Source organism: Pongo pygmaeus, chromosome 5, assembly GCF_028885625.2.
Source record: "Pongo pygmaeus isolate AG05252 chromosome 5, NHGRI_mPonPyg2-v2.0_pri, whole genome shotgun sequence".
Classification (NCBI taxonomy): Eukaryota; Metazoa; Chordata; class Mammalia; order Primates; family Hominidae; genus Pongo; species Pongo pygmaeus.
The window spans coordinates 88,185,783-88,213,243 of record NC_072378.2 but is presented as its reverse complement, the minus strand read 5'-3'; the positions used below and the strand labels follow the sequence as shown (position 1 = coordinate 88,213,243).

At 39.6% G+C, this 27,461-nt stretch overlaps 1 protein-coding gene across 3 annotated transcripts in view; it reads left to right on the top strand.

The window, feature by feature from the left end:
- Nucleotides 1-27,461, top strand: part of RNGTT (RNA guanylyltransferase and 5'-phosphatase) — a 358,579-nt gene that overhangs the window by 283,797 nt on the left and 47,321 nt on the right. For all 3 annotated transcript variants that reach the window (XM_054491099.2, XM_063666408.1, XM_063666409.1), the window contains one exon: nucleotides 6,540-6,606. In XM_054491099.2, coding sequence (XP_054347074.1) covers nucleotides 6,540-6,606 — 67 coding nt within the window. The remainder of the gene's footprint in view (nucleotides 1-6,539; nucleotides 6,607-27,461) is intronic.

Sequence of the window (27,461 nt, the reverse complement as noted above, 5' to 3'; positions counted from 1 at the left end):
ATAGACTTTATCTTTTAGAGCAGTTTTAGGTTCATAGCAAAAATTGAGCAGAAAGTACAGACAGTTCTCATATACTACCTGCCCCACACATGCATGGCCCTCCCCCACTATCAGTACTCTGCATCAGAGTGCTACATTTATTAGAGTTGATGAACCTATGTTGACATGTAATTATCACTAAAGTCTGTAGTTACTCTTGGTGGTGTTTTGACAAATGTATAATGACATATATCTAGCATTATAGTATCATACAGAATGGTTTCACTACCTTAAAAAAATCCTTTTGCCTTTCTCAGAATATCATATAGTTGGATCATACAATATTTAGGCTTTTAAGATTGACTTCTTATACTTTTACTTTCCTCCGTGTCTTTTCGTGGCTTGATAGCTCATTTATTTTTGGCATTGAATAATATTGCATTGCCTGTGTGTACCATCATTTATTTTCACCTATTCAAGGACATCTTGGTTGCTTCCAAGTTTTGGCAATAATGAATAAAGCCGCTATAAACACCCATGTGCAGGTTTTTTGTATGGACATAAATTTTCAATTTATTTGAGTAAATACCAAGGAATATGATTACTGGGTCATGTGGTAAGGGTATATTCAGTTTTGTGAGAAACCACTAAACTGTCTTCCAGAGGGGCTATGCTATTTTGCATTCCCACCAGCAATGTTCGCGAGTTCCTGTTGCTCCACATCCTTGCCAGCATTGGTGGTGTCAGTGTTCTGGATTTTGGCCATTCTCATAGGTGTGTTGTAGTATCTTACTGTTACTTCAGTTTGTATTTCCCTAATGACATATGAGACTTGAGCATCTTTTTATATAACCACTTGCTATCTGCATATCTTCTTTTGTGAGGTGTCTGTTCCAGTCTTTTGCTCATTTTTAAATCAGATTATTTATTTATTTTTTCTTTTTCTAAATTTTTGTTTTTAGAGACGGGTTCTTGCTGTCACTCAGGCTGGAGTACAGTGGTGCATTCATGACTCACTGTAACCTTTAACTCATGGACTCATGAGATCCTCCTGCATCAGCTTCCTGAGTAGCTGGGACTACAGACACATGCCACCGTGCCCAGCTAATTTTTATACTTTTTGTAGAGATGAAGTCTTGCTATGTTGCCCAGGCTGGTCTGGAACTCTCGGCCTCAAGTGATCCTCCAACCTTGTCCTCCCAGAGTGCTGGGATTACAGGCATGAGCCACCGTGCCAAGCCAACTTGTTTATTTTCTTACTGTTAAGTTTTAATAGTTTGTTGTATATTTTGGATGAAACTCATTTTTCACATGTCTTTTGAAAATATTTTTTTCCCAGTCTGTGGCTTGTTTCCTTATTCTCTCTGAATCCACATTGCATTTTGTGTCCATGTCAAAGTTATGCTAACTTTATAAAATGAATTGGGAAATATTCTTTTCTATTTTCTGGAAAAATTTGTATGTAATTAGAATTAATTTTGGTAGAATTTGCTGGTGAATTTACTAGACCTTTTGCTTGCTTTGTGGAGTAATTTAAAATTGTTTATGGGAGACATCTAAGATTTTCTATTTTTTTCTTGCGTCAGTTTTAGTGCATTATATTTTTCTAGGAGTTTCTCTATTCTGACTTTTGAAACTTGTTGGGATAAAAGTATTTATAATATCTTCTTATTATTTATTACTACATTTAGGCTGTTTTCTTTTTTCTTTGTACTACTGATTATTTGTGTGTTTTCTTTGTCAGCCTCATTCAGAATCAATTCAATTATTATCTTAGAAGGAATAGTTTTTAGTGTTTTTGATCCTCTCCAGTGTGTTTTCCATTTCATGAACTTCTGCTAATTGTTATCTCTTTGCTTCTATTTTTGTTGGGTTTCATTTACTGTAATTTTTCTAATTTCTTGAGGTGGATACTTAACTCATCAATTTCTATAAAGCATTTCTTCTTTTTCATATATATATTTTGGATTGTAAATTATAAGTTGGATTTAACTGCAACCTGCAAGTTTTGATATATTGTTATTTTGCTATTCGGTTGAAGACATTTCATAATTTCAATTATGATTTTACCTCTGACCTATGGGTTATTTATAAGTATACTTCTGTCTTTACAGACATGGGGATTTTTCTGGTTACTTATATGTTATTGATTTCTAGCTGAGTTATGTTCTGAGGCTATGATCTGCATTATTTTATTTGTTCAAAATTTGCTTTATGTGGGAGGAAGGAGAGGATCAGGAAGAATAGCTAGTGGATGCTGGGCTTAATACTTGGGTGATGGGATGATCTTTGCAGCACACCATCATGGCACATGTGTACTGATATAACAAACTTGCACATTCTGCACACATACCCCTGAACTTAAAATAAAAGTTGGAAATTTTAAAAAAAGGAAAAAAAATTTGCTGTATGGAATACACTTTTAAAATTTACATCCCACTAGAAGATTCAAAGAGTAATGTAGACCTTATCAATGATATGCATTTTCTTAAGTTCAAGATGGCACTACTGATCCTATATTCAGTGTATTTGCTTTCTATTTGTTTGGTTGGTTGTTTTCTAATAGTAGATGTATTGGATGTAGTCTGGTCTTTGGATAACTTGCTAAGCAGTGGAATTTTATGTAAGTCAGTATTCGAGGTGCTATAAGTTGTTTCAAGGTATTTTGTTACAATTTAAAAATATATCTGGTAACGGGTACTATAGTTATGGCTTGTAGATAGAACAGTTAATTATGAGTTATTTAGCTTATTTTTAGAAAGAATCCCTTGCTCCTTTTAAACTTTTAATTTGAAATAATTACAGACTCAATTTACTTTTAAAGCAGTTTTTCTGTGTTTGATGTATCATCAATATTGGGTGAATGAAGTTCTTTTAAATGTTTATTCTATTACCTGACAAGTTTTACTTTCTTTTATGAGAAACTTTTCTGGAAACAATTTTGGGGCTTTCTTTTCAGATTAGATATTGGTTAATGTTTTTGTTTGGAAAATTGAAAGCAAAATGGACATTAGTCTTGCCTATTCTTAACTTCTAAAGCTGTAATAGATTGTTTTTGTCCAACAGTACCTCTTTATTGCTACTTTCCAAAACATCCTCTTTGGTAGCCACAGTATAGAAGTATTTAGTTGCAAGCAAATATCTTAGAGTTGTTAGCATTTGTATAAAGGTTATGGTAATGTTCGCCTAACTTAAGGGCAAAACAATTACCTGGTACCAAGTGAGTCAGGGTTTCTATTTTAAAATATACATATAGAGTGTTTATTAGTGCTGAATTAATGCTTTACTCTGGGAATTTAAAATGTGTGATTGCTATATTGTATATAAGCATGGTGCATGATGAAGTGGTACATATTACTTGACAATCGTTACATGTACAATTTGTTAAAATAATTTTTGAAAGTTAAAAGTATTTAAAGAAATCCATTTTAAAAGAGAGAATTTGTGTTCTCAAAGTATTATCTTATGCATAGCAGGCCTTTAAATTATGACACATGTTAAAATCCACTCAAACGAAGGTGGTAATATAATATATGGTAAGGGATAATGAGTAAGAAAGAAGTACATGAATAAGAAAGAACAGTGTTTTTTAAAAGTGAAATATACATACATACATATATATGTGCCAACTGATATATTTAAGAAATTTCTTATTTAGGGAAAGGTAGTTATTAGGCAAGTTGGAGGGAGGGACACACTAAATAGTATATTGGCAAACTTCCTGAAATGCGTATGCATAGTAATTTAGAGGCATATTGATTTTTAAATGCCAGGCAGCTTTTATTCTTTTCCTTTTCTAGCATCTATTTGTATGAACAGTGACTGTTCCTGCTGCTAAAGGAGGTTTTATCAAGCTTTCTGTGAACATTTGTTATATAGGAAATAAATTAAACTACTGCTATATATAACTAACATTCAATTTATGATACCAGCAATGATTTGGGAGCGATTTAAAGTTTTGTTGGTTAATTTCTTATTTGTCAAATGATGGGCTAAGAAATTCTCCATTTCTTAGATTAGGGGACATTTCCTACTTGAATCTACTAAACAAATGCCTTTAGTCGTGTTTGTAACCATCAACAGTATGTTTCAAATTATGATGTCATCACTTACGTTCCAAATGTAAGAAAAACTTTTTGCTAAGTTGGCTTAATTCAGAATTGTATTTAGTAGCTATTAATATTCTCTTAGTGACCCTTTAATACTTTGTAGGCTTTTTTTTTTTTTTTTTTGAGATAGAGTTTCGCTCTTGTTGCCCAGGCTGGAGTGCAATGGCGTAATCTCGGCTCACTGCAACCTCTGCCTCCTGAGCTCAAGCGATTCTTCTGCCTAAGCCTCCTGAGTAGCTGGGATTACAAGCATGCGCCACCACGCCTGGCTAATTTTTGTATTTTTAGTAGAGACAGGGTTTCTCCACATTGGTCAGGCTGGTCTCAAACTCCCAACCTCAGGTGATCCCCCCTCTTTGGCTTCCCAAAGTGCTGGGATTGCAGGTGTGGACCACCACGCCTGGCCTATAGGCTCTTACAGAACGTAGGGGACAGAGGATATTCCCAGGAGACTAAATATCTACCTTATTTCATAGAATCTAAGTTGCTTTGAGACTGCTTTCATGGTCTTAGTAGACCATGTCAGTGAAGGGTAATCACACAACTACCTCACAACAATCACCTGGTTATTATTATTATACCACCTAGCATCACAGACATTTCAGTTTCAGAGAAGTTAAATTATAAATAAATGTATATCCTGGAATTGTTGAAGTAGGGTTTTGAAATCACTAACAGAATTTAAAAGAGACGGTTACGATAATCTTGTGTTCTAATTTTCTATGATTGTATCAATATGGCATGCCGAGAACTTTTTGATTGTTTTGAGTTTGCAGTTGTTGTTTAGTTTTTTGTTTTGACTCTAGATACCACACAGTGTTCCATTCTCAGATTCATGCAATAGAATTTATAGCCATCCTAGAGATCATTAGAATTCTATTATGTTAAAAGGCCAGTAACTTTTAATGTTGAGACTGAGAAGTGACTGACGTTGCATAGTTCCTCTGGGCAAGGAATATGGGCAGTTTTTTTCTTCTTTATGTGTAATTATGTTCAGACTGGAGTTGTATCCATTTATTCACAATGTCCATTATGAAAAGATTTGTGATAAAAGAAAGCTGAGATATATCTACATTTAGGTCGGTTAAACACAAGAATATTTAGTTATGTCCTTCCTATACCCTGTACCACTACCAGTTCCTTACATACTCCACAAGCACAGTTATAATGATAGTATTTCTTCATTCTCAATGTTTCATTGCATTTAAGAGAGATGGGCATATTAGAACTGTGGGAATAAGAAGGAAGGGATAATGCAGAGACCATAACCATTACCATTTTTTTTATATGAGACCTCTATTTGGTTTGATTTTTATTTTCATGTTTATTGTTTTATAAGAAATAAGTGCATCTTTTAATATGACTCCATATTGCATGCAAAATAAAATATATGCCACTTGAAATTCTTCATGGTTAATTCGAAACTTCTTTTGAGTTCTCATCTCCAACTAAATTATTTCTTACTCCGTCCATACTTGTGCCCTCTTTATCTCAAATCTTTTTCGCAGGACATTGTTTAAGTTTCTCCCTTTGTGTTACCCACTCTTTGAGGCTAATCCCAAATCCCATCTATTCAAACTTTTCCAGATCCCTTCATAGCAAATACCTTTATTCCACTACTTTCCAATGGTGAGTTTCTCTGTTATACCTCTTATTGGAGGGTACCTTTTGTTAAGGTTATAGGTATTTGTCAGGTTTTCCTGTTAGATTTTGGTACTGATACATTTAGGTTTATATTATCTCCTGTACAGTGCATAGTGGTGGTGCATCATCATACAGGTCTTCATCCTTGTTATCTTCACGTTGAGTAGGCTGAGAAGGAGGAGGAAGAGGGATTAGTCTTGCTGTCTCAGTGGTGGCAGAGGCAGAAGAGGTGGAAGAGGCTGAAGGGGAGGCAGGAGAGGCAGGCACACTCTGTAACTTTTATTGAAAAATGATCCCTGTATAAGTGGACTCATGCTGTTCAAACTTGTGTTATTCAAGGGCCCTCTGTAATTTTGTTAGAATTACTAATATATTAGAGTGTTCCACATTTAAGTTTTCATTCTCAACATTTTACTGATTATTATTATTATTTGAGATGCGGTCTTGTTATATTGCCCAGACTAAAGGGAGTGGCTCTTCACAGGTGCAGTCATACCACACTACGACCTTGGACTCCTGGAGTCAAGCAATCCTCCTGTTTCAGTCTGTCGAGTTACTAGAACTATAGGCACACACAACCACGCTTGGCTCCCATTATTTTCTGAAATATAAAATTATTTATTTTCTGGTTACTATCTCATAGTGTGAAAGACAAGAATAATTACACAGTTATTACTTTTCTCACAGCATCCATCTAATATATTTTATAGTGTATCTATATTATATCTATTATTCAAATTTTGATAATTATACAACCTTACTTATAAGAAGGAGTATTTTATAAATAATGCTTTTTTTTCTTTGTAGGTTACTTCCTCAGAATGTTGGCCTTCTGTATGTTGGAGGTTATGAAAGACCCTTTGCACAAATCAAGGTATGTTTGTTCATTTTCAGTGTACTTTTCCTGGATGTTCTCTTATATAGAATCCATTAAAAACTTGCTAATAATAATCAACATATAAAAATATTGTGTCCCAGCACTTTGGGAGGCTAAGACAGGTGGATCACTTGAGCCCAGGAGGTTGAGACCATGCTGGGAACCCTGTCTCTACAAAAAAAATTTTTTTTTGTAATTAGCCAAGTTCAGTGGCATGTGCCTATAGTCCCAGCTACTCTGGAGGCTGAGGTGGGAAGGTCACTTGAGCCCCGGAGTTTGAGGCTGCAGTGAGCCGTGATCACACCACTGTACTCCAGCCCGGGTGACAGAATGAGACCCTGTCTCAAAAAAAAAAAAAAAAAAGTGAATGTGAGGTGATAATTTCATTAGCTTTTGCATATTTCTGCTGAAGAAATCTTTCAGCTTTTCAAAGGAATTGATTATTTTAATATTCTTGCCATAGTAAAATTGACTTTGACCGAAACAGTTCAGTGATTCATTTAGAAGAGTACATTTAGAGATTAATCTTTGAGATCATCCCTTTTGCCATTAAAAAAAAGTTTACAAGTCAGGTACTGTGGCTCATGCCTGCACTCCCAGTGCTTTGTGAGGCCAAGGTGGGAGGGTCAGGGCTGGAAGATTGCCTGAGCCCAGAAGTTCGAGACTAGCCTGGGCAACATAGTGAAACCTCATCTCTACAAAATAGTAAAAAAAAAATTTCGCTGGGCATGGCAGTTGTCCCAGCTTTTTGGAAGGCGGAGGCAAGAGGATCACCTGAACCTGGGAGGTCAAGGTGGCAGTGAGCCATGATCACACCACTGCACTCCAGCCTGGGCGACAGAGTGAGACTCTGCCTTGAAAAACAAAAATGTTTTTAACAGCTTTATTGAGATCTAATTGAAAAACAATAAACTGTACAATTTGATAAATTATGACATGCTTGTAGTTGTGAAACCATCACTGCAATCAAGATAATTAACATTCATCACTTCAAAATTTTCCTTGTGCCCCTTTGAAATTTCCCCCTCCTGCCCTTCCTTTTTTTTTTTTTCCTGGTCTCCAGGCAACCAGTAATCTGATTTTTGTTATTATAGATTAATTTCCATTTTCTAGAGCTTTATATAAGTGAAATCATATAGTATATATTCACTTTCTCTCTTTTTTGCCTTCGTTCACTCAGCATAATTATTTTGAGATTCATCCACATTATTGCACTTATCACTAGTTTATTATTTTTTATTGCCAAGTATCAGGTTGGTGTAAAAGTAATTGTGTTTTTTTGCCATTAGTAGTATGGCTATAGCACAGTTTGATTATCCTTTCACCTGCTGATGGGCATTTGCATTGTTTCTAGTTTGGGGCTATTACAAATAAAGCTGCTGTGAGCATTTGTGTACGAGTTTTGCATAGACAACGCTTTTCTTTCTCTTGGGTAAATATCTAGGAGGGGAATGGCTGGGTCACGTGGTAGTTGTATTACATTTCCGTAATGACTGAGATTCTTTTCATGTACTTTTTTTCCATCTGAATCTAGGGAAATGGATGTTCAAATCTTCTCTAGTGAAGTATTTCTTCAAATCTTGTTATTTTAAAATTGGGTTTTTTGTTTTCTCACTGAGTTTTGAACATTTTTTATATCTTCTGGATATAAGTCCTTTATCAGATTTGTGATTTGCAGTCATTTTCTCCCAGCTATAGTTGTCTTTTCATCCCTTAACAGTGTCCTCAAAGAGCAGTTCTTAGTATTGATGAAGTTCAGTTGATTTTTCTTTCATGGCTCATGCTTTTGTTGTTGTATCTAAGAAATACTTTCCTAACCCAAAGTCACAAAGATTTTTCTCGTATGTATTCTGCTAGAAGTTTTATACTTTTAAGTTTTACATTTAGGTTTATTGTCCATTGGAGGTAATTTTTATAGATGAGTCAAGTATGGATTGATGTTCTTTTTTTTTTCATCTTTTTTTTCCCAGAATGTTACTCTCAAACATATTTTTTTCCAAGATATGTGGATATATACATGTTCCAAAACCACTTTCGAAAAGAATAAAGACCTTACAGCTTTGTTGAAAATCAGTTGATCCATATATGTGTGAATCTGTTTCTGGACTCTTCCATTCCATTGACCTATGTGTTTATTCCTCTACCAATAACCACACTATATTGATTACTATAGCTTTATAACAAATCATGAAGTCAAGTAGTATAAATCCTCCAACTTTGTTCTTTTTCTATGTTGTTTGGCTAATCTAGGTTCCTTTCATTTCCATATGAATTTTTATAATCATCTTATCAATTTCTATAAAAATACCTGTTCAGATTGTGATTGGGATTGTGTTGAATGTATAGATCAGTTTGCAGAGAACTGAAATTTTAGCAGTATCAAATATTCCAATTCATTAAGGCCACATTGCTCTCTAGTTATTTAGGTCTCCCAGCAGTATTTTGTTGCTTTCAGTATATTGGTCTTAGACATTTTTCAAGCAAATTTATCTATTTTGTATTTTTTATGCTATTATAAAAGTTTTCTTTTAATTTTTTTTTTACTCACCCTGACACTTGGGCAGGATTTAATTTTAATTTCTGATTGTTTAATGGTAGTTGCTAGTCTGTAAAAAGCTGATTGATTTTTTTTTTCTTTTCTTGTATTGGCTTTAAACTCTACAATCTTATACTTGATTATTAGTTCGGTAGCTTTTATGTAGATTTCATAGGATTATCTACATAAATGGTTGTTCTCTACTAATAAGGACAGTTCTCCTTTCTGATCTTGATGCCTTTTATTGCTTTTCCTTTTTTTAAATTTTCTTTTTTATAGAGAGAGGGTCTTGCTCTGTTGGCCAGGTTGGTCTTGAACCCCTGGCCTCAAGCAATCCTCCCCCCTTGGCCTCCCAAAGTAGTAGGATTACAGGCATGAGCCACCACCCCTGGCCTGCTTTTTCTTTATTGCACTGACTAAATCCTACAATACAGAGTTGAATAGAAATGGCAAGAACAGACATACTTGTCTTGCTTCTTATCTTAGTGGGAAAGCATTATTTAATCTTTTATCAAAAATTGTTTTTATAGTAATATTAGTTGAGGGTTGGTTAATTGATTCCATTAAGCTTTGTTATAAGAAATGAAAAAATATTAGCATTCAAGGCAATTTATAAAAAGGAAAGAGTTGAGACACTCAGTTTTGTTTTTGTAACTTTCTGTTAATGTTTTCTGAGAAACCTATAATTTTTTTTTTTTCTTCTGAGACGGAGTCTCACTCTGTCACCCAGGCTGGAGTGCAGTGGCATAATCTCGGCTCACTGCAACCTCTGCCTCCCGAGTTCAAGTGATTCTCCTGCCTCAGCCTCCCGAGTAGCTGAGATTACAGGCTCGCACCACCACGCCTGGCTAATTTTTTGTATTTTTAGTAGAGCTGTGGTTTCGCCATGTTGGCCAGACTGGTCTTGAACTCCTGACCTCAGGCAGTCCACCCACTTCAGCCTCCCAAAGTACTGGGATTACAGGCATGAGCCACCGCACCCAGCCAGAAGCCAATACATTTGTTTTGTGATTTTTTTGTTGTTGTTACATAGTTTTCTGATTTTTTTTTTCACATTTGTTTCTTGGCTCCATGTGTTATTTTTCTTCTATCCATTTGAGAGTTGTGAGTTAAAACTCCTTTCCACCTGCTTATATGACATATTTTTATGTTTTGAAAAATAAGAATTTTTCAGAGTAGACTAAGGCTAAATAGAATATGCAAGATACTTAATACTGAAGATGTTCAGTCATCATATCAACATCTTTTTTTTGAGACAGAGTCTCACTCTGTTACCCAGGCTGGAGTGCAGTGGCACAATCACAACTCACTGCAGCTCACTGCAGTGTTGGCCTCTCAGGCTCAGGTGATCCTCTCACCTGAGAGACCAGTTGTCCAGGCTGGTCTCAAACTCCTGGACTCAAGTGATCCACCCATCTCAGCCTCCAAAAGTGCTGGGATTACAGGTGTGAGCCACCATGGCTGGCCACCACAATATCAACATTTTTAAATGAAAAATCTTATCTTAGTTACCATAGCGTTAGCACCTCTTTAAATAACTCCATTAATTTAACCTAAATCTAAACATTCTCTAAAGTTCATCATTAGGATCTTGAATTATGGAATCTCTTGACTTTTCTAGTTCCTTAAATAATGACAAGTATTCAAGTACATTTTTGTCTTCCATTTTTAATATCCCTGTAACATGAGGGGAATTGGCAAGATTCTCTTCATAAACCCCCCTCACTATCCCATTCACCGAATTCAGCAGTATAGCCAGGAATCCTAATAGGTTTCAGCAGGAACATTTCTGACAGCTCAATATTTTTCTGTCCAATGATTTGGAAAATCCTGCTTCTCTTTATTAGAGCTGAAGTAACTAAAAAGAGAGAGGCTTATCTGATATATTTCAGTAAGGAGAGAATTTTTTGTGTGCATGGTGTGAGTTACATGGTGTCTCAAAAGCACAGTTTCAGAGTTATGTGTATCAGAGTGGTAGTTGCCCTACCACTCACCTGATTTATTAACGTAACATTTTCTTTATCTGCGCATTTCCTAACAAGCTCAGTGACAAAAGTCAATCTTTTGTCAATCCTTTATGCCTGGATAATCAATCCTGTAGAAAAAAGTTCATGATTTTAGGGTGTCCTTTTCCTTTGATGTTGTTGTGGGAAAGGTTTGTTTCATTCACTGTGAAAAGATTCTTACCCTTATTAATTGTTGAAGTTCTTTCATAATTCCTATGGCTCTACCAAATTACATGCATATTAATTAGAATGTAAGTTAATTGGATAACAATTTAAAAATCATAGTTCAAATGTTTGACATTAGATTATAAAAGTAAGGTTCATTTCCTGTGTTGGCTTGTACCTGACTTGTGAATATGAAATACCAGTATTTGTTATGTTCACTTTTTTCCCATTAAGCTAAATGTAATGATAATATGTTGTGTCATAAATATGAGATATAACCTTTTAAAAATGGAGACTGCTTTGCTTTTCTTAAGAACATATTGGTTGTTGATTTTTAACGTTAAATCAGGATACGAAATTGTTCACTTGATCATGGAGGAAAAGACATTCTTATTCATTAACATCACAGGACTTAAGTTCCTCAGTGTGGGTGGCTTGGTGTTGGAGGCAGTGTTTGCTAGAGATATTTTACGACTGTATTTCTAAAAACGAGCTCCATTTTATAAAGGTCAGAAAGAGAAAAGAAAGAACACAAGAAGATAATAGATATTTGGCCACGTGTTAAATTAATTCAAAAATTTGCTATAGCATGCCAATAAGTATCTGTACATCTGTACTGTTAATATTAAATGTATAAAATGGAGCATTACAATTATTCCTACAGCTGAACACACACACACTCTTCCATTATTTACTCATCTTTTAGTTTTAGTTTTCTATCTAAGCCCTACATAAAGATATAAATATGTGTAAACTTGGGACTTCAGCTTAGTCTTAGACTGGTGCATCTTCTTGTTAGTTTCAGATTTCATTGTGGTTAGGGGAAGTTATTTCAACTTTTTTTGAAAAATTATTATTACTTCAATAGGTTTTGGGAAACAGGTGGTGTTTAGTTACATAGATAAATTCTTTAGTGGTGATTTCTGAGATTTTGGTGGACCCCATCACCAGAGCAGTGTACACTGTACCCAATGTGTAGTCTTTTATCTCTCACCCTTATCCCACACTTCCCCCTGAGTCCCCAGAATCCATTATATCATTCTTATGGCTTTGCATTCTCATAGCTTAGCTCCTACTTATGAGTGAGAACATAAAGTGTTTAGTTTTCCATTCCTGAGTTACTTCACTTAGAATAATGGTCTCCAACTTCATCCAGGTTGCTGCAAATGCCATTATTTTGTTCCTTTTTATAGCTGAGTAGTATTTCATCATATACATATATATGGAGCATTACATTTATATATATATATATATACACATATATATGGAGCATTACATTTATATATATGTGTATACATTTATATATGTGTATATATGTGTGTGTATATATATATGTATACATATATATACATATATACATATATACACATATATATACGTATATATATACACACACATACATTTTCTCCTACTCTGTGGGTTGTCTGTTAATTCTGTTGATTATTTCTTTTGTTGTACAGAAACTTTTTAGTTTAATTAAGTTCCATCTATTTATTTTTGTTTTTGTTGCATTTGCTTTTGGGTTCCTGGTCATGAACTCTACCTAAACCAATGTCTAGAAGAGTTTTTCTAGTGTTATTTTTTAGAATGTTTATGGTTTCAGGTCTTAAATTTAAGTCTTTAATCCATCTTGAGTTGATTTTTTTATAAGGTGAGAGATGAGGATCCAGTTTCATTTTTCTACATGTGGCTTGCCAATTATCCCAGCACCGTTTGTTGAATTAGGTGAATCTCAGCACTTTCTCCCACTTTGTTTTCATTTGTTTTGTCAAAGATCAGTTGGCTGTAAGTATGTTGTGTTATTTCTAGGTTCTCTGTTCTGTTCCATTGGTCTACCTGCCTGTTTTTATACCAGTACCATGCTGTTTTGGCAACTATATCCTTGTAGTATAGTTTGCCGTTGGGTAAAGTGGTGCCTCCAGATTTGTTGTTTTTGCTTAGGCTTGCTTTGGCTTTGCAGGCTCTTTTTTTTATTCCATATGACTTTTAGGATTGGCTTTTCTAGTTCTGTGAAGAATGATGATGGTATTTTTATGGGAATTGCATTGAATTTATAGATTGCTTTTGGCAGTATGGTCATTTTCATAGTATTGATTCTACTCATCCATGATCATGGGATGTGTTTCCATTTGTTTTTGTCGTCTGTGATTTCTTTCAGCAATGTTTTGTAGTTTTCCTTGTAGAGGTCTTTCACCTCCTTTGTTAGGTATATTCCTAAGTATTTTATTTTATTTGCAGCTGTTTTAAAAGGGTTGACTTCTTTATTTGATTCTCAGCTTGGTCGCTGTTGGTGTATAGCAGTGCTACTGATTTGTGTACATTAATTTTGTATCCTGAAACTTTACTGAAGTCATTTATCAGATCTAGGAGCTTTTTGTATACGTCTTTAGGGTTTTCTAGGTATACAATCATATCATCAGCAAAAAGTGACAGTTTGACTTCCTCTTTACTGATTTGGATGCCCTTTATTTATTTCCCATGTCTGATTGCCCTGGCTAGGACTTCCATTACTGTGATGAATAGAAGGGGTGAAAGTGGGCAACATTGTCTTATTCCATTTCTCAGGGGGAATGTTTTCAACTTTTCCCTGTTCAGTATAATGTTGGCTGTGGGTTTGTCATTGATGGCTTTTAGTACCTTAAGGTGTAGCAGGAACAGTCGCAGACAAAACCTCTTAGACACCGGTTTTATGAAGGAAGAGGCTTTAATCAGCTGGGAGCATTGGTAGACTCACGTCTCAAGATCCGAGCTCCCCAAAGTAAAGATTCCTGTCCCTTTTAAGAGCTTACAACTCTGAGGGGTCCACGTGAAAGGGTCATGATACATTGTGCAAGTGGGGGCTACGTGACTGAGAGCTACATGCATCAGTGATGGGGCCTAGCAGAATGGAACAGAAAGTTTCACAAGTCTTCCTCATACAATGTCTGGAATCTATGGATAACACAAGTGGTTAGGTCAGGAGTTGATTTTTAACTACCAGGCCTGGTTCTTGGCACTAAGCCATCTGGCCATTGATCTCACTTCTTCTTTTTTTAACTTTTTGCTTTCTCATGAAACAGGAGACAATGGGAGAGGTGGTCTCCTTCCTTATTCCCCCCTTTTAGAATCTCACTTATTAGTGGGAATTTTCACTTTCATCCTCACTATCTAGGTCTTTTTGCAAGACAGACTGATAGTGATTCATGTAATACACTTGTGCTGAACTATTTTGGTGAATTAAAATATTGACAAAGCTTCTCATTATTTGAAGGAGCAAAGGCAGCAAGCAGGGGAGCAACAAGCTGGTTCCTATTACTGTTATTACTCCTATTATAAGAGTTTTAAATCCTCCTAATGCTGGGAACCATTTTCCAAATACAGACCCAGGATCAAATCCATGCCAAACCTTCACAGGCATATGTGCTAGCTTTGTCATGTCTCTTGACGACGTTTTCGACTACTTGCCCTTGGTCATCTATACGCAGACAGCAATTGGTCAGGTTGAATTTTCCACAGACCCCTCCTTCCGCTGCTAGCAAGTAGTCTAGGGCCAATCTATTTTGATAAATAGCATTTCTCATCTGGGTTTCTTGCCAGGCTAACAGTCAAAGCTCTGCCAGTTTCATTAGTGATTATTTCTAAGACAGCTTGTAACCATATAATCTGGTTGAGTATGTAAATGGGGGTTTGATATCCCCACGAACCATCTTGTGCCCATGTGGCAGGCCCATAGTACTGTATGATTCTTTCACGGGACCACTCATCATCTTTCCAATTGCCTAAGGCTATGCTTCTGTTTTCTCAGGAAGCATAGACAGGGAAGCCTAGGAGCTCATCACCTGTTTTTATGGGCAGCAGGAAAAAGGATGGCTTAATGGTGCCAATGACACAACTGCCTGCGCATTGGTCAGGTAGCTTGGCATAGGCTCTATGTCCACATATCCAGTATAGTCTAGCTGGAGCCATCCAGTCCTGGTGAGACTCTGGATGGGCCCAAACAGTTTGCAACTTAGTAAACTTACTAAATGGGTTCTTCTCAATATAGTTTAGACCCCACCAGGTGACTGTTCTTCTTGTGCCGTTATACAGCTTTTGCCCTAGGCAATTGAGCTTCCTACGGGGATGGTGAAGTCTTTTCCTTCTCTAGCTAGGCAGTATTGCCCAATAATTGAGGTTTTTAAGACCCAAAAGTTACCAGTGTGGGCCTTCTGGACTGGAATTATATCAGGAACTGGATCCATGGGCACTAATTCTCAGGCCTTCCAAGGCCACTGGTCTCCCATAGTAGTTCCCCTGCATACATAACAGGAAGTAACGTTGAGGGAATGGGCTATATTTTCTGCTAACTGCAGGAACAAATCTTTTGTCTTCCCTGGGAGTTCTGGTATCGGCACATTTAGTTCATCATAAAAGGTCTGGAACACTGATTTGGGGGAGCGCTTGTGGATCTCCCCTTGGATTAAAAGGTTGACTCAGGGGTGAAGCCCAGTTCCATCAATTCCTAGGTTTACATTTTCCTCTGTCTTCCAGTGGGGATCCTGGGGGTTAGCAATTATTAATTCTAACGGGTTACAGTTACCGGAGGTGCAAGACGAATTACTTTTTCCTTTTTGTAGGCAAACAGGGTCTTTTTCATCCTTTTTCCAGGTGGCCCAAATGACATAGGACCAATAACTACATTCAATAATACCATATAGTCCTAATTCATGACAAATGTACTTATTTTCTGCCATATATAGCTTTTTTTTCCCCCCCGACTGAGAGAACCACATCCCATCCCTAGCTTGTTACTATTAATGACTGCACAGGCATCAAATCTTAAGGTGACTTGTTTAGGAACTCCTTTTTCTTCTGTTCTGGTTATTACTTTACTTGTATCTTTCATGAGTCCCCACCAGTCCTCAGTTCTTAATCTTATTTCAAAAACTGTGGTCATAGGAGGCTTAGACGGGTTGTAACACACGTCAGGTTGGTCATTCCCTGGGCTACACACATTATACTGAGTGGCATTATATAAGCAGGTCCCTTTCAAAATTCCTAGACATTCATAATAACTATAAAACAGAAAGGTTATTTTAACTTGTTGCCCTGCCTCTGTAACCTGATGAATACACTGGGTACAGTCCTCCATGTGGGGAAAATAAGCTGAAGTTCTTATTGAACAAGTCCAAATTTTGAGAAAAATGAGTCCCAAGATGAGTTTCCTTATGCTTCGGCTGTGCATAGACCAGTCAGCTTCTGGGTGTTACTGGAGCAGGGCTTGTTGTCTTTTTCAGAGTCACTTTGTAGGGATTGTCCGGGCTTGGTCTCACCTCCCAGGTCTCAGGTGCTGTGGGTTTCACGTGGCTGTGGTGGATCCAGGCCAGAATTCCTTCTACCTTCATGGTGGTGGGAGTGGTCAGGATGACGGTCTGGGGTCATTTCCACCGTGGCCACAAAGGGGCTATGTTCCAGTCTTTGATCCACACTCGATCACCTGGGGAGAAAGGGTAAACTGGGGAGAATAAGCTAATGGGGCATCTCTCATTTACCCAGGCTGAAATTGTTTGTGTAGCTTTTTCTAAAGCCTGTAGCTGTAATTGCAGCTCAATTTCTCCTAGCTCCTGAGGAGTGCCTGGAAGTCCTTGTAATATGGGAGGGGGTCTATGATACAATATCTCATAAGGGAAATATCCTGTTATTTTAGAAGGAGTCTATGATACAGTATCTCATAAGGGAAATATCCTGTTCTTTTAGAAGGAGTACACCTGATTTAAACATTACTGTGGGGAGAGCCTGTACCCATTTCTTGACACACTTTCCCTAAGCTATTTTTTATAGTCCGATTCATTCACTCCACCTTTCCGGAACTCCAAGGTTGGTAGGTGGCATGCAGTTTCCATGTGATCCCCAATACCTTTGCTGTCTTCTGTACCAAGTCAGCCACAAACGCCGGCCCATTGTCCGAGCCAATCTGTAAGGGCAGTCCAAACCTTGGGATGAGATCTCGAAGAAGCACATGGGTAACTTCACGAGCTTTCTCAGTTCGTGCTGGATAAGCCTCTACCCACCCAGAGTATGTACACACTAGAACCAGCAGACATTTGTTACCTCCACATTTGGGCATCTTGGTGAAGTCTACTTGGAGATCTTCAGAGGGGGCTGCTCCACAAACTTGTATGCTGGGCGGGATGGTTGGACCCTGCCTAGCATTGTGTTGCTGGCAGGTGACACATTGCTGTTATTGTTTTGGCAAGGGCTGACAAGACATGAAATGTAGAAGTGCCAGCCTAACAACTTTTCAAGTGACTCTTGGCCTAGATGGGTGGTCTCATGCACAGCCAGCACAACTGCGGCCCCTAGTAGCTGTGGCACGGCTACTCTTCCGTCTGGTAACCAGATCCATCCTTCCTTTATCACTTGCCCCCCTTCTGCCTGGAAAAAGTCTCTTTCCTCTTTAGAATAAGTAGGCACTAGATCCGGTGACTGAGAGAGCAGAGGGGCCGTGACTGATGCTCGGTGCTTCGGAGTCTGCTCGAGAATTCCCTAAGGCAACACAAGTGGTGACTCACTGATGTCCTTTACAATGCATTACTGCCACCCTCCGAGGCTTCCATACTGCTTCTAATAACTGTAAAATTTCTTGCTGATACTAAATGTCCTTTCCCCCTGAGTTCAATAGGCCTTTTTCTTTGTATAATGCCCCATGCACTTGGAGGGTTAAAAAGGCATACTGAGAGTCAGTATAAATGTTTACAGTCTTACCTTCACTTAGCTCTAAGGCCTGAGTTAAAGCAATGAGTTCGGCCTTCTGGCCTGAAGTTCCCTGAGGCAGCGATTTGGCTTCAATAACAGCGTCCAAGGTTACCACTGCATATCCAGTGCACGTCTCTCCCTGTGGGTTAATGAAGCTGCTTCCGTCCACATACAGCTCCCAGTCTACAGACGTCCAAGGTTTGTCCCGGAGGTCGGGTCTGCTAGAATAAACTTAGTCCAACACCTCTACACAGTTATGTTCAACTGGGCTCTCTGATACCGGAAGCAAGGCGGCGGGGCTCAAAGTGTTACAAACTTGAATGGTTATACGGGGATTTTCACAGAGCAGGCTTTGGTACTTGGTTAGTCTGGCATTTGTCAGCTAATGATGTCCTTTGGTATTCATTAAAGTCACCACTACATAAGGGGCCTTTATGTTCAAGTTTTGCCTAAGAGTTAGTTTATCCACTTCTTGTGTTAGCAGGGCAGTTGGTGCTAAGGCCCTCAAACACGGGGGCCAGCCTTTAGAAACTCTGTCTAGCTGTTTAGAGAGGTAGGCCATGGGCCTCAGCCAGGGCCTTACATCTTGGGTTAAAACTCCGACTGCTATTTTTTTTCTTTCTGACACATACAATGTAAATGGCTTTGTCAGGTCAGGTAGACCCAGGGCTCGGGCTGACATGAGTTTTTCTTTTAACTCATGAAAAGCCTGTTGCTGTTGAGACCCCCATTCAGATGGTTCCGTGTCACCCCCCCTTTGTAACTTGGTACCAGAGGTTTGGCCAGTACTGCGAAATTTGGGATCCATAACCTGCAGAACCCCACAGCTCCTAATAATTCTCTCAACTGCCTTCTGGTCTTAGGCTCCAATAGGTTGCAAATGACCTGCTTTCTTTCTGATCCTAGGCTGCACTCCCCCTGTCGGATAGTAAATCCCAGGTAGCATACCTGCTGTCTGCAGATCTGAGCTTTCTTCTTGGACACCTTATACCCACAGTCCTCCAGGTACCGGAGCAGGGCGTCTGTTCCTTTGGTGCACCCGACTGCTGTGGGGTGTCCCAGCAGGAGGTTGTTGACATACTGGAAAAACATGCAGCCTAGGTCTCTGGCAGGAAACTTTTGGAGTCTCGAGCCAGTGCCTCCCCAAAGATGGTGGGGGAGTTCTTGAACCCCTGGGGAAGCTGGGTCCAAGTAATGAGTGGTGACACCTGACCCCGGATCCCCCCACTGAAAAGCAAACAGTTTCTGGCTCTCCGGAGCTAATCTGATGCTAAAGAAGGCATCCTTCAGGTCTAGGCAGGTGAACCAGCTGTCCTTAGCTGGCAATAACCCCAACAATGTGTACGGGTTAGGTACTGTTGGATGTAAAGTCACTGTGGCTTGACTGACCAATCGCAAGTCCTGTACTGGCCTGTAGTCCTTGGTCCCTGGCTTGGGAACAGGTAGGAGGGGAGTGTTCCATGGAGACTGACAAGGCACTGTAATTCCAAAAGTCCTCAGGTGCTTACGATGAACCTAGATACCTTCCAGGGCTTCTCTGGGGACTGGATACTAGTTTTGCCTGACTGGCTGGGCCTCTGGCTTAACTTCTCTGAGTACAGGAGCTTGATTGACTGCCAATCCGGGAGGGTTGTCTTCTGCCCATACTTTTGGCCACCGCTGGGCCAGAGCTGGCCCTATCTCTTTGCCTGGTTTGGTTAGGAAGAGTCGCTACTCTTCCTCTCGGGGAACTGTCAGGGCCATGATAACTCCTGTTCCGGGCAACTTCGGTTGTAAAGAGCCTTGCTTGGTAAAGGAGATAGCTCTCAGCTTGCTAAGCAGGTCCCTTCCTAACAAAGGCAAGGGGCAGTCAGGGATGTACAGGAACTGGTGAATCACTTCATGTCCCCCCACCGAGCAGGTCCGGGGCAAACAGAAAGCCTGCTTTGTCAAAACTCCTGTTGCTCCAATTGTATCAATAGTCTTTTTGGACAAGGGGGTGACCGGGGTGGTCACTACTGAATGTTCAGCACCAGTATTGACCAGAAACTTAATGTCCTTGCCCCCAACTGTCATTCTGACCATGGGCTCCTTGGGGGTACTTGAGCCTGGTCCCCTTCGGTCCAATAACCCCTCAGCCAGATTGAACAAGGCTCCTTCATCCTTGTGTGGGGTCTTTTGCTCTGAACCACCTTGCTTTTCTTTCAGCTGAGGGCACTTATCTTTCCAATGTCCTATCTCTTTACAATAGGCACACTGGTTACGTTGCAAGCGTGGATGGTCAGACTGGGTATTTTTCCCGGAGTCCTCATTCCCTTGTCCTTTCAGGGGGATCCCTCTAATAGCTGCAGCTAGTAGGTCAGCATTTCACCGGGCTTGGCATTCACCTTCTTTGCGGCTCTCTCTGCGGCTTGTTGCATCTCTGTTTACAAACACTTGGTTGGCTATTTCCAGTAATTGCGACATATTCATACCTGCAAACCCAGCCCGTTTCTTCAGCTTTCTCCTAAAATCCTCTGCGCTTTGACTAACTAAAGCCATGTTAATCATGTGCTGATTTTCAGGGCTGTCTGGGTCAAAGGGAGTGTACATGCAATAGGCCTCACACAGTCTCTCATAAAATTGCACTGGACTTTCTTGCTTTCCTTGGATAACCTCGGAGACCTTGTTTACATTTGTGGCCTTTTGGGCTCCTCTCCTCAACCCTTCTAAGAGTGCTTCCCTGTACCGAATTAGCCTTTGCATACCCTCTGTCTTGTTTGGATTCTATTAAGGGTCAGTTCCTGGTAGCTGGATCCTCACATACTCTTGGGGGTTCTGATAATCAGCTGGAACATGCTCTTCCAGCCACTTAGTTGCTACCTCGAGCACTCTCCTCCCTCATCCGTGTTAAAGAGGTATATGAGCAACTGGTGGCAATCAGCCCAAGTGGGGTTATGAGTTTGGATAATAGTTTGGAGCAAGTCAATCAGAGCTTGCGGCTTTTCTGTATAGGATGGGGTGTTATTTTTCCAGTTGAGGAGATCGGCAGAGGTAAAAGGTTGGTACACAAAGGCACGCCTACCATATGCCCCTCCTCATTTACCCAAGTATACTGTTGCTCTCTTAGGGGCATTTGTGTCCCAGTTTTAGGTTGCAAGCAAGCTGCCAAGGGAGGGGTTTCTCCCAAGCTTCATATCCTCTTTTGTCTATTTTAGGTGGCCTTGGGGTGTGCGCACCTTGCAGAGGCTCAGGGGCTGTGGGCTCCGATGTGGGGAGCTTCTCTTCTTGGTAAGGAGGGGCACCATTGGTGCCTTTTCCTGCCATGCATCCTCTGATATGGGGTCAGGCAGAACCATAGGAGCTGACTTCCCTCGGCGGGTGGAGCAAGACTTTTCCTTGGCTATCTGTCCCTTTGCTACTAGTACTGCTGCTGCCTGTCCTCTTAGCCACTGTGGGGGGTCTAAAACTAGCTGCAACCAAGTATCTATGTATGGTAACTGGTCTGGGTGTCCTGATTTACCAGTTACTTTGTGCCATACCTTTGAAACTAGGGACCTGTCTAGGCTTCCTTCTGATGGCCATCTCACCTCTAATGCTGGCCAGTCTATCTCACATAAAGCCTTAAGCTTTCCAGGTGTCATAGCAATTCCATAGTCCCCATTGAATCCTTTCTTGAAATTCTTTAACATAGTTCCTAACAGGGTAGGCTTACTTTGTATTTTACACATTTTCCTCTCTCAGGAGACAAAACAACACTCTTACCACAAAGGGGGAAGGGAAAAAGGGGCAAAAGGTCACTCACTCACCAAGCAATTCACACTAAAACCAAAGTATGGATAAGGAGTTACTCATTCATCAAGCAATTTGAGCCAAGTCAGAGCCGAAATCATAGCCAGAACAGTTCAAATCCAAAAGTCAATACTGAAATCTAAACCAAAACAGTTCAAATCTAGTCAAAATGAAAACCAAAACCAAAGTGCCGAGAAAGGCATGCTGTGGGTGATCAGCCCACACTTCCACTCAGATGGAGTGGGCAAGTTCCAAGACCAGTCTTACCATGTTCCAGATGTCGAGACTCCAAGCGCCGATTCCTTCCCGGTGTTCAACCGCTGTGTTAATCCTCCACGGGGGTCTGCCGCACACTGCTCTGGCAAGGCATTTGACCAGGGCAATTGCCTATGCGGGAGTGCTCTCAGGATCCGCTTTGCTTAAGCTTGCCGGAGTCCTCCCCAGGGATGCTCCACAGGGCAGGCCTAAGCTGCCTAAGAGGCTGCCTCAACCGTCCACTAATCACCTCCCTTCCAGGTCAGGGAACCAAGAAATGTAGCAGGAATGGTTGCAGACAAAACCTCTCGGACACTGGTTTTATGAAGGAAGAGGCTTTAATCAGCTGAGAGCATTGGTAGACCCTCATCTCAAAATCTGAGCTCCCCAAAGTAAAGATTCCTGTCCCTTTTAAGGGCTTACAACTCTGAGGGGTCCACGTGAAAGGGTCATGATACATTGTGCAAGTGGGGGCTACATGACTGAGAGCTACATGCATCAGTGATGGGGGCTAGCAGAACAGAACAGAAAGTTTCACAAGTCTTCCTCATACAATGTCTGGAATCCACAAGCGGTTAGGTCAGGAGTTGGTGTTTAACTACCAGGCACGGTTCTTGGCACCAAGCCATCTGGCTGTTGATCTCACTTCTGCTGCTTTTTTTAACTTTTTGCTTTCTCATGAAATAGGAGACAATGGGAGAGGTGGTCTCCTTCCTTAAAGGTGTGTTTCCTCTATGCCAATTTTGCCTAGGGTTGTAATCACAAGGAATGCTAGATTTTGTCAAATGCTTTTTCTGGATCCATTGATATGGTTTTTGTTTTTAATTCTGTTTATGTGATGTATTACGTTTATTAACTTGCATATGTTAAACCAACCCTGCATCTCTGGTATGAAAGCCACTTGAAAGTGATGTATTACCTTTTTAATATGCTGTTGGATTCAGTTACACAGTATTTTGTTGAGGATTTTTTGCATCTGTGTTCATCAGGGATATTGGTCTATAGTCTTCTTTTTCGTTATGTCCTTCCCTGGTTTTGATATTAGGGCAATAATAGCTTCATAGAATGATTTAGGGAGGATTCCCTCTTTATCTTTTGGAATAGTTTCAGTAGGATTGGTACCAACTCTTCTTTGAATGTGTGATAGAATTTAGCTGTGAATCCATCTGGTCCTGGACTTTTTTTGTTGGCAATTTTTTTTTATTACTATATCAATCTCACTACTTGTTATTGGTCTGTTCAGAGTTTCCATTTCTTCCTGGTTTAATCTAGGAGGGTTGTATATTTCCAGGAATTTATCCCTCTCCTCTAGGTTTTCTAGTTTGTGTGCCTGAAGGTATTCATAGTAGTGTTGAATGATTTTTTTTGTATTTCTGTGGTATCAGTTGTAATATCTCCCATTTCATTTATACTTGAGCTTATTTGATTCTTCTCTCTTTCTCTCTTCTTTTTTGGTTAATGTCACTAATGGTCTGTCAATTTTTTTTTAACCTTTTCAAGGAACCAGCATTTCGTTTTATTTATCTTTTGTATTGCTTTTTGTTTGTTTCAATTTCATTTAGTTCTGCTCTGATCTTTGTTGTTTCTTTTCTGCAGGGTTTGGGTTTGGTTTGTTCTTGTTTCTCTAGTTTCTTGGGGTGTGAGTTTAGATTGTCTGTTTGTGCTCTTTCAGACTTTTTGATGTTGGCATTTAATGCTATGAACTTTCCTCTTAGTACCGCTTTTGCTGTATCCCAGAGGTTTTGATAGGTTGTGTCACTATTATCATTCAATTCAAAGAACTTTTTAATTTCTGTCTTGATTTTATTGTTGACCCAAAGATCATTCAGGAGTAGATAATTTAATTTTGACGTATTTGTATGGTTTCGAGGGTTCCTTTTGGAGTTAATTTTTAATTTTATTCCACTGTGGTCTGAGAAAGTACTTGATATAATTTCAGTTATCTTAAATTTATTGAGACTTGTTTTGTGACCTATCATATGGTCTGTCTTGGAGAATATTACATGTGCTGATGAAAAGAATGTATATTCTGCAGTTGTTGGGTAGAATGTTGTGTAAGTATCTGTTAAGTCCATTTGTTCTAGGATATAGTTTAAGTCCATTGTTTCTTTGTTGACTTTCCATCTTGATGACCTGTCCAGTGCTGTCAATGGAGTATTGAAGTCCCCCACTATTATGGTGTTGCCGTCTATCTCATTTCTTAGGTTTAGTAGTAATTGTTTTATAAATTTGGGAGCTCCAGTGCTAGGTGCATGTATTTAGGATTGTGATATTTTCCTGTTGGAGACTAATCCTTTTATCATTGTATAATGTCTCTCCTTTTCTTCCTTTTTTTTACCATTGTTGCTTTAAAGTCTGTTTTGTCTGATATAAGAATAGCTACTCCTGCTCACTTTTGGTGTTCATTTGCATGGAATATCTTTTTTCACCTCTTTACCTGGAGTTTATTTGAGTCCTTATGTGTTAGTTGACTCTCTTGAAGACAACAGATAGGATGCTTGGTTGGTGGATTTTTATCCATTCTGCTATTCTGTATCTTTTAAGTGGAGCATTTGGGCCATTTACATTCAATGTTAGTACTGGATGTGAGGTACTGTTCTATTCATCATGCTAGTTGTTGCCTGAATACCTTGGAGTTTTGTTTTGTTTTCATTGTGTTGTTTTATAGGCCCTGTGAGATTTATGCTCTAAGGAGATTCTATTTTGGTGCATTTCAAGGTTTTGTTTTAAGATTTAGAACTTTTTTAGCATTTCTTGTAGTGCTGGCCTAGTAGTGGCAAATTATCTCAGCATTTGTTTGTCTAAAACAGAGTATCTCTCCTTCATTTATGAAGCTTAATTTTGCTGGATGCAAACTTTTTTCCTAACAGTTATTTTGTTTCAGGAGAGTAAAGATAGGACCCCAATGCCTGCTGGTTTGTAAGGTTTCTGCTGAGAAATGAGCTGTTAATCTGATAGGTTTTCCTTTATAGGTTACCTGATGCTTTTGTCTCATAGCTGTTAAGATTATTTCCTTTATCTTGACTTTAGATAACCTGATGACTATGTGCCTAGGCAATCATCTTTTTGTGACGAACTTCCCGGGTGTTCTTTGAGCTTTCTGTATTTGGATGTCTGGATCTCTAGCAAGACCAGGGAAGTTTTTATTGACTATCCCCTCAAATAAGTTTTCTAAATTTCTAGATTTCTCTTCTTCCTCAGGAACACCAGTTATTCTTATGTTTGGTCGTTTTAACATAATCCCAAATTTCTTGGAGGCTTTGTTCATTTTTTTTTTAATTCTTTTTCTGTTTGTCTTTGTCTGATTGGGTTAATTCAAAAGCCTGTCTTCAAGCTCTGAAATTCTTTCTTCTACTTGTTCTAGTCTATTGTTGAAACGTTCCAATGTATTTTGCATTTCTCTAAGTGTGTCTTTTACTTCCAGAAGTTGTAATTGTCCTTTCTCTGTGGTACCTATTTCTGTGGAGACTTTTTCACCCATATCCTGTATTTTTAAAAAATTTCTTTAAGTTGATTTTTACCTTTCTCTGGTACCTCCTTGAGTAGCTTAATAATCAACCTTCTGAATTCTTTATCAGACAATTCAGATTTCTTCTTGGCTTGGATCCATTGCTGGGGAGCTAGTGTGATCTTTTGTGGGTGTTATAAGAACCTTGTTTCATCATACCAGAATCACTTTTTTGGTTCCTTCTCATTTGAGTAGACTGTTTCAGTGGATAGATCTGGACTTCAAGGGCTGCTGTTCAGATTCTTTTATCCCACAGAGTAATCTCTTGATGTGTTGCTCTCCCCCTGTATGTCAGGGTTCTCTAGATGGACAGAACTCATAGGATAGATGTATATATGAAGGGGAGTTTATTAGGAGAATTGATTCACACGATCACAGTGAAGTCCCACAATAGGCCATCTGCAAGCTGAGGAACTAGGAAGCCAGTCTGAGTTCTAAAACCTCAAAAGTAGGGAAGCTGACAGTGCAGCCTTCAGTCTGTGGCTGAAGGCCCAAGAGCCCCTGGTAAATCACTGGTGTAAGTCCGAGAGTCCAAAAGCTGAAGAATCTGGGAGTCTGATGTTTGAGGGCAGGAAGCATCCAGCATGGGAGAAACATGGAGGCCAGAAGACTTAGCCTGTCTAGTCCGTGTTCTTCTGCCTGCTTTTATTCTGGCTGTGCTGGCAGCTGATTAGATTGTGCCCACTTGAATTGAGGGTAGGTCTGCCTTTCCCAGTCCACAGACTCAAATGTTAATGTCCTTTGGCAACACCCTCACAGATACACCCAGGAACAATACTTTGCATCCTTCAATCCAATCAAGTTGACACTCAATATTAACCGTCACACCGTCATCCCCGAGGTATTGGGCTTCCTGAGAACCAGACTGCATGATTACTATGGCCCTTCTGGGTCTAGCCACCCAGTGGGGCTACCTGGCTCCTGGCTAGTGCTGGGGAGTGCCTACAAAGAGTCCTGTGATGTGAACCATCTTCAGATCTTCCAGCTGTGGATACCAGCACCTGCCCCGGTGAAGGTGACAGGAAACTGAAGTGGACTCTGTAGGAATCATTGGTTGTTGTTTTGTTTAGTGTGCTGGTTTTCTTGAATGTGGTTATGCTAGTGGTGACGTTGTCACATGGACAGACTCTGGACTTCTGGTTGGCCAAGGTTTTGCAGGTGGTGGAATTAGCTGTTGTTTTCTCCTTCCTCAGTACAGGATTGTTCTGCTATGAGTTGCTGTAATGGCTTGAGTTGGCTGGCCTCCAGACAGGAGGTGGCACTTTCAAGAGAATACCAGCTATGGTAGTAGGAGGGGAATATAATCTTGCCCTACATTGGCCAGGATAAGTACTTGGGTTTCTCAGGTGATCGCAGGGTCATAGAGGTCCCAAGAGTTCATGTCTTTTGTCTTCGCCTACCAGGGCGGGTAGAGAAAAACCATCAGGTGCGGCAGGATTGGGCAGATCTGAGCTTAGACTCTCCTTGAGCAGGGCTTAATGCAGACACTGTGGGACATAGCAGGTGGTTCTTAGGCCAATGGATTTATGTTCCAAGGGGGATTATGGCTGTCTCTGCTGCATCATACAGGTCACCAGACAAGTAGAGAAAGCTGGCAGTGACAGGCTTTACCCAGTTCCCATGCAGCCAGCAATGCCAGTCTTCCTCCCACTGTGCCCCACCGACAGCACCAAGTTTATATTCATGGAGCAGGAAGCAGGACTGAGATCTTGACCCAAGCTACAAGTCTCTCCACTGAGAAAGCAAGCAGGGCTCTCAGGCCTCGCCCCTCCCCACCTGCCTGCACCGTCAGCTGCAGTTTCTGTGCTCATACCTGTATTTTCCATTTGCCTCCCCACCCCCCAATTCTGTTTAGGAAAACTTGTGCTCATTTGAAATTATTACAGAGTTCATCTTGGAGCTTCTTTCACTTTGTGGC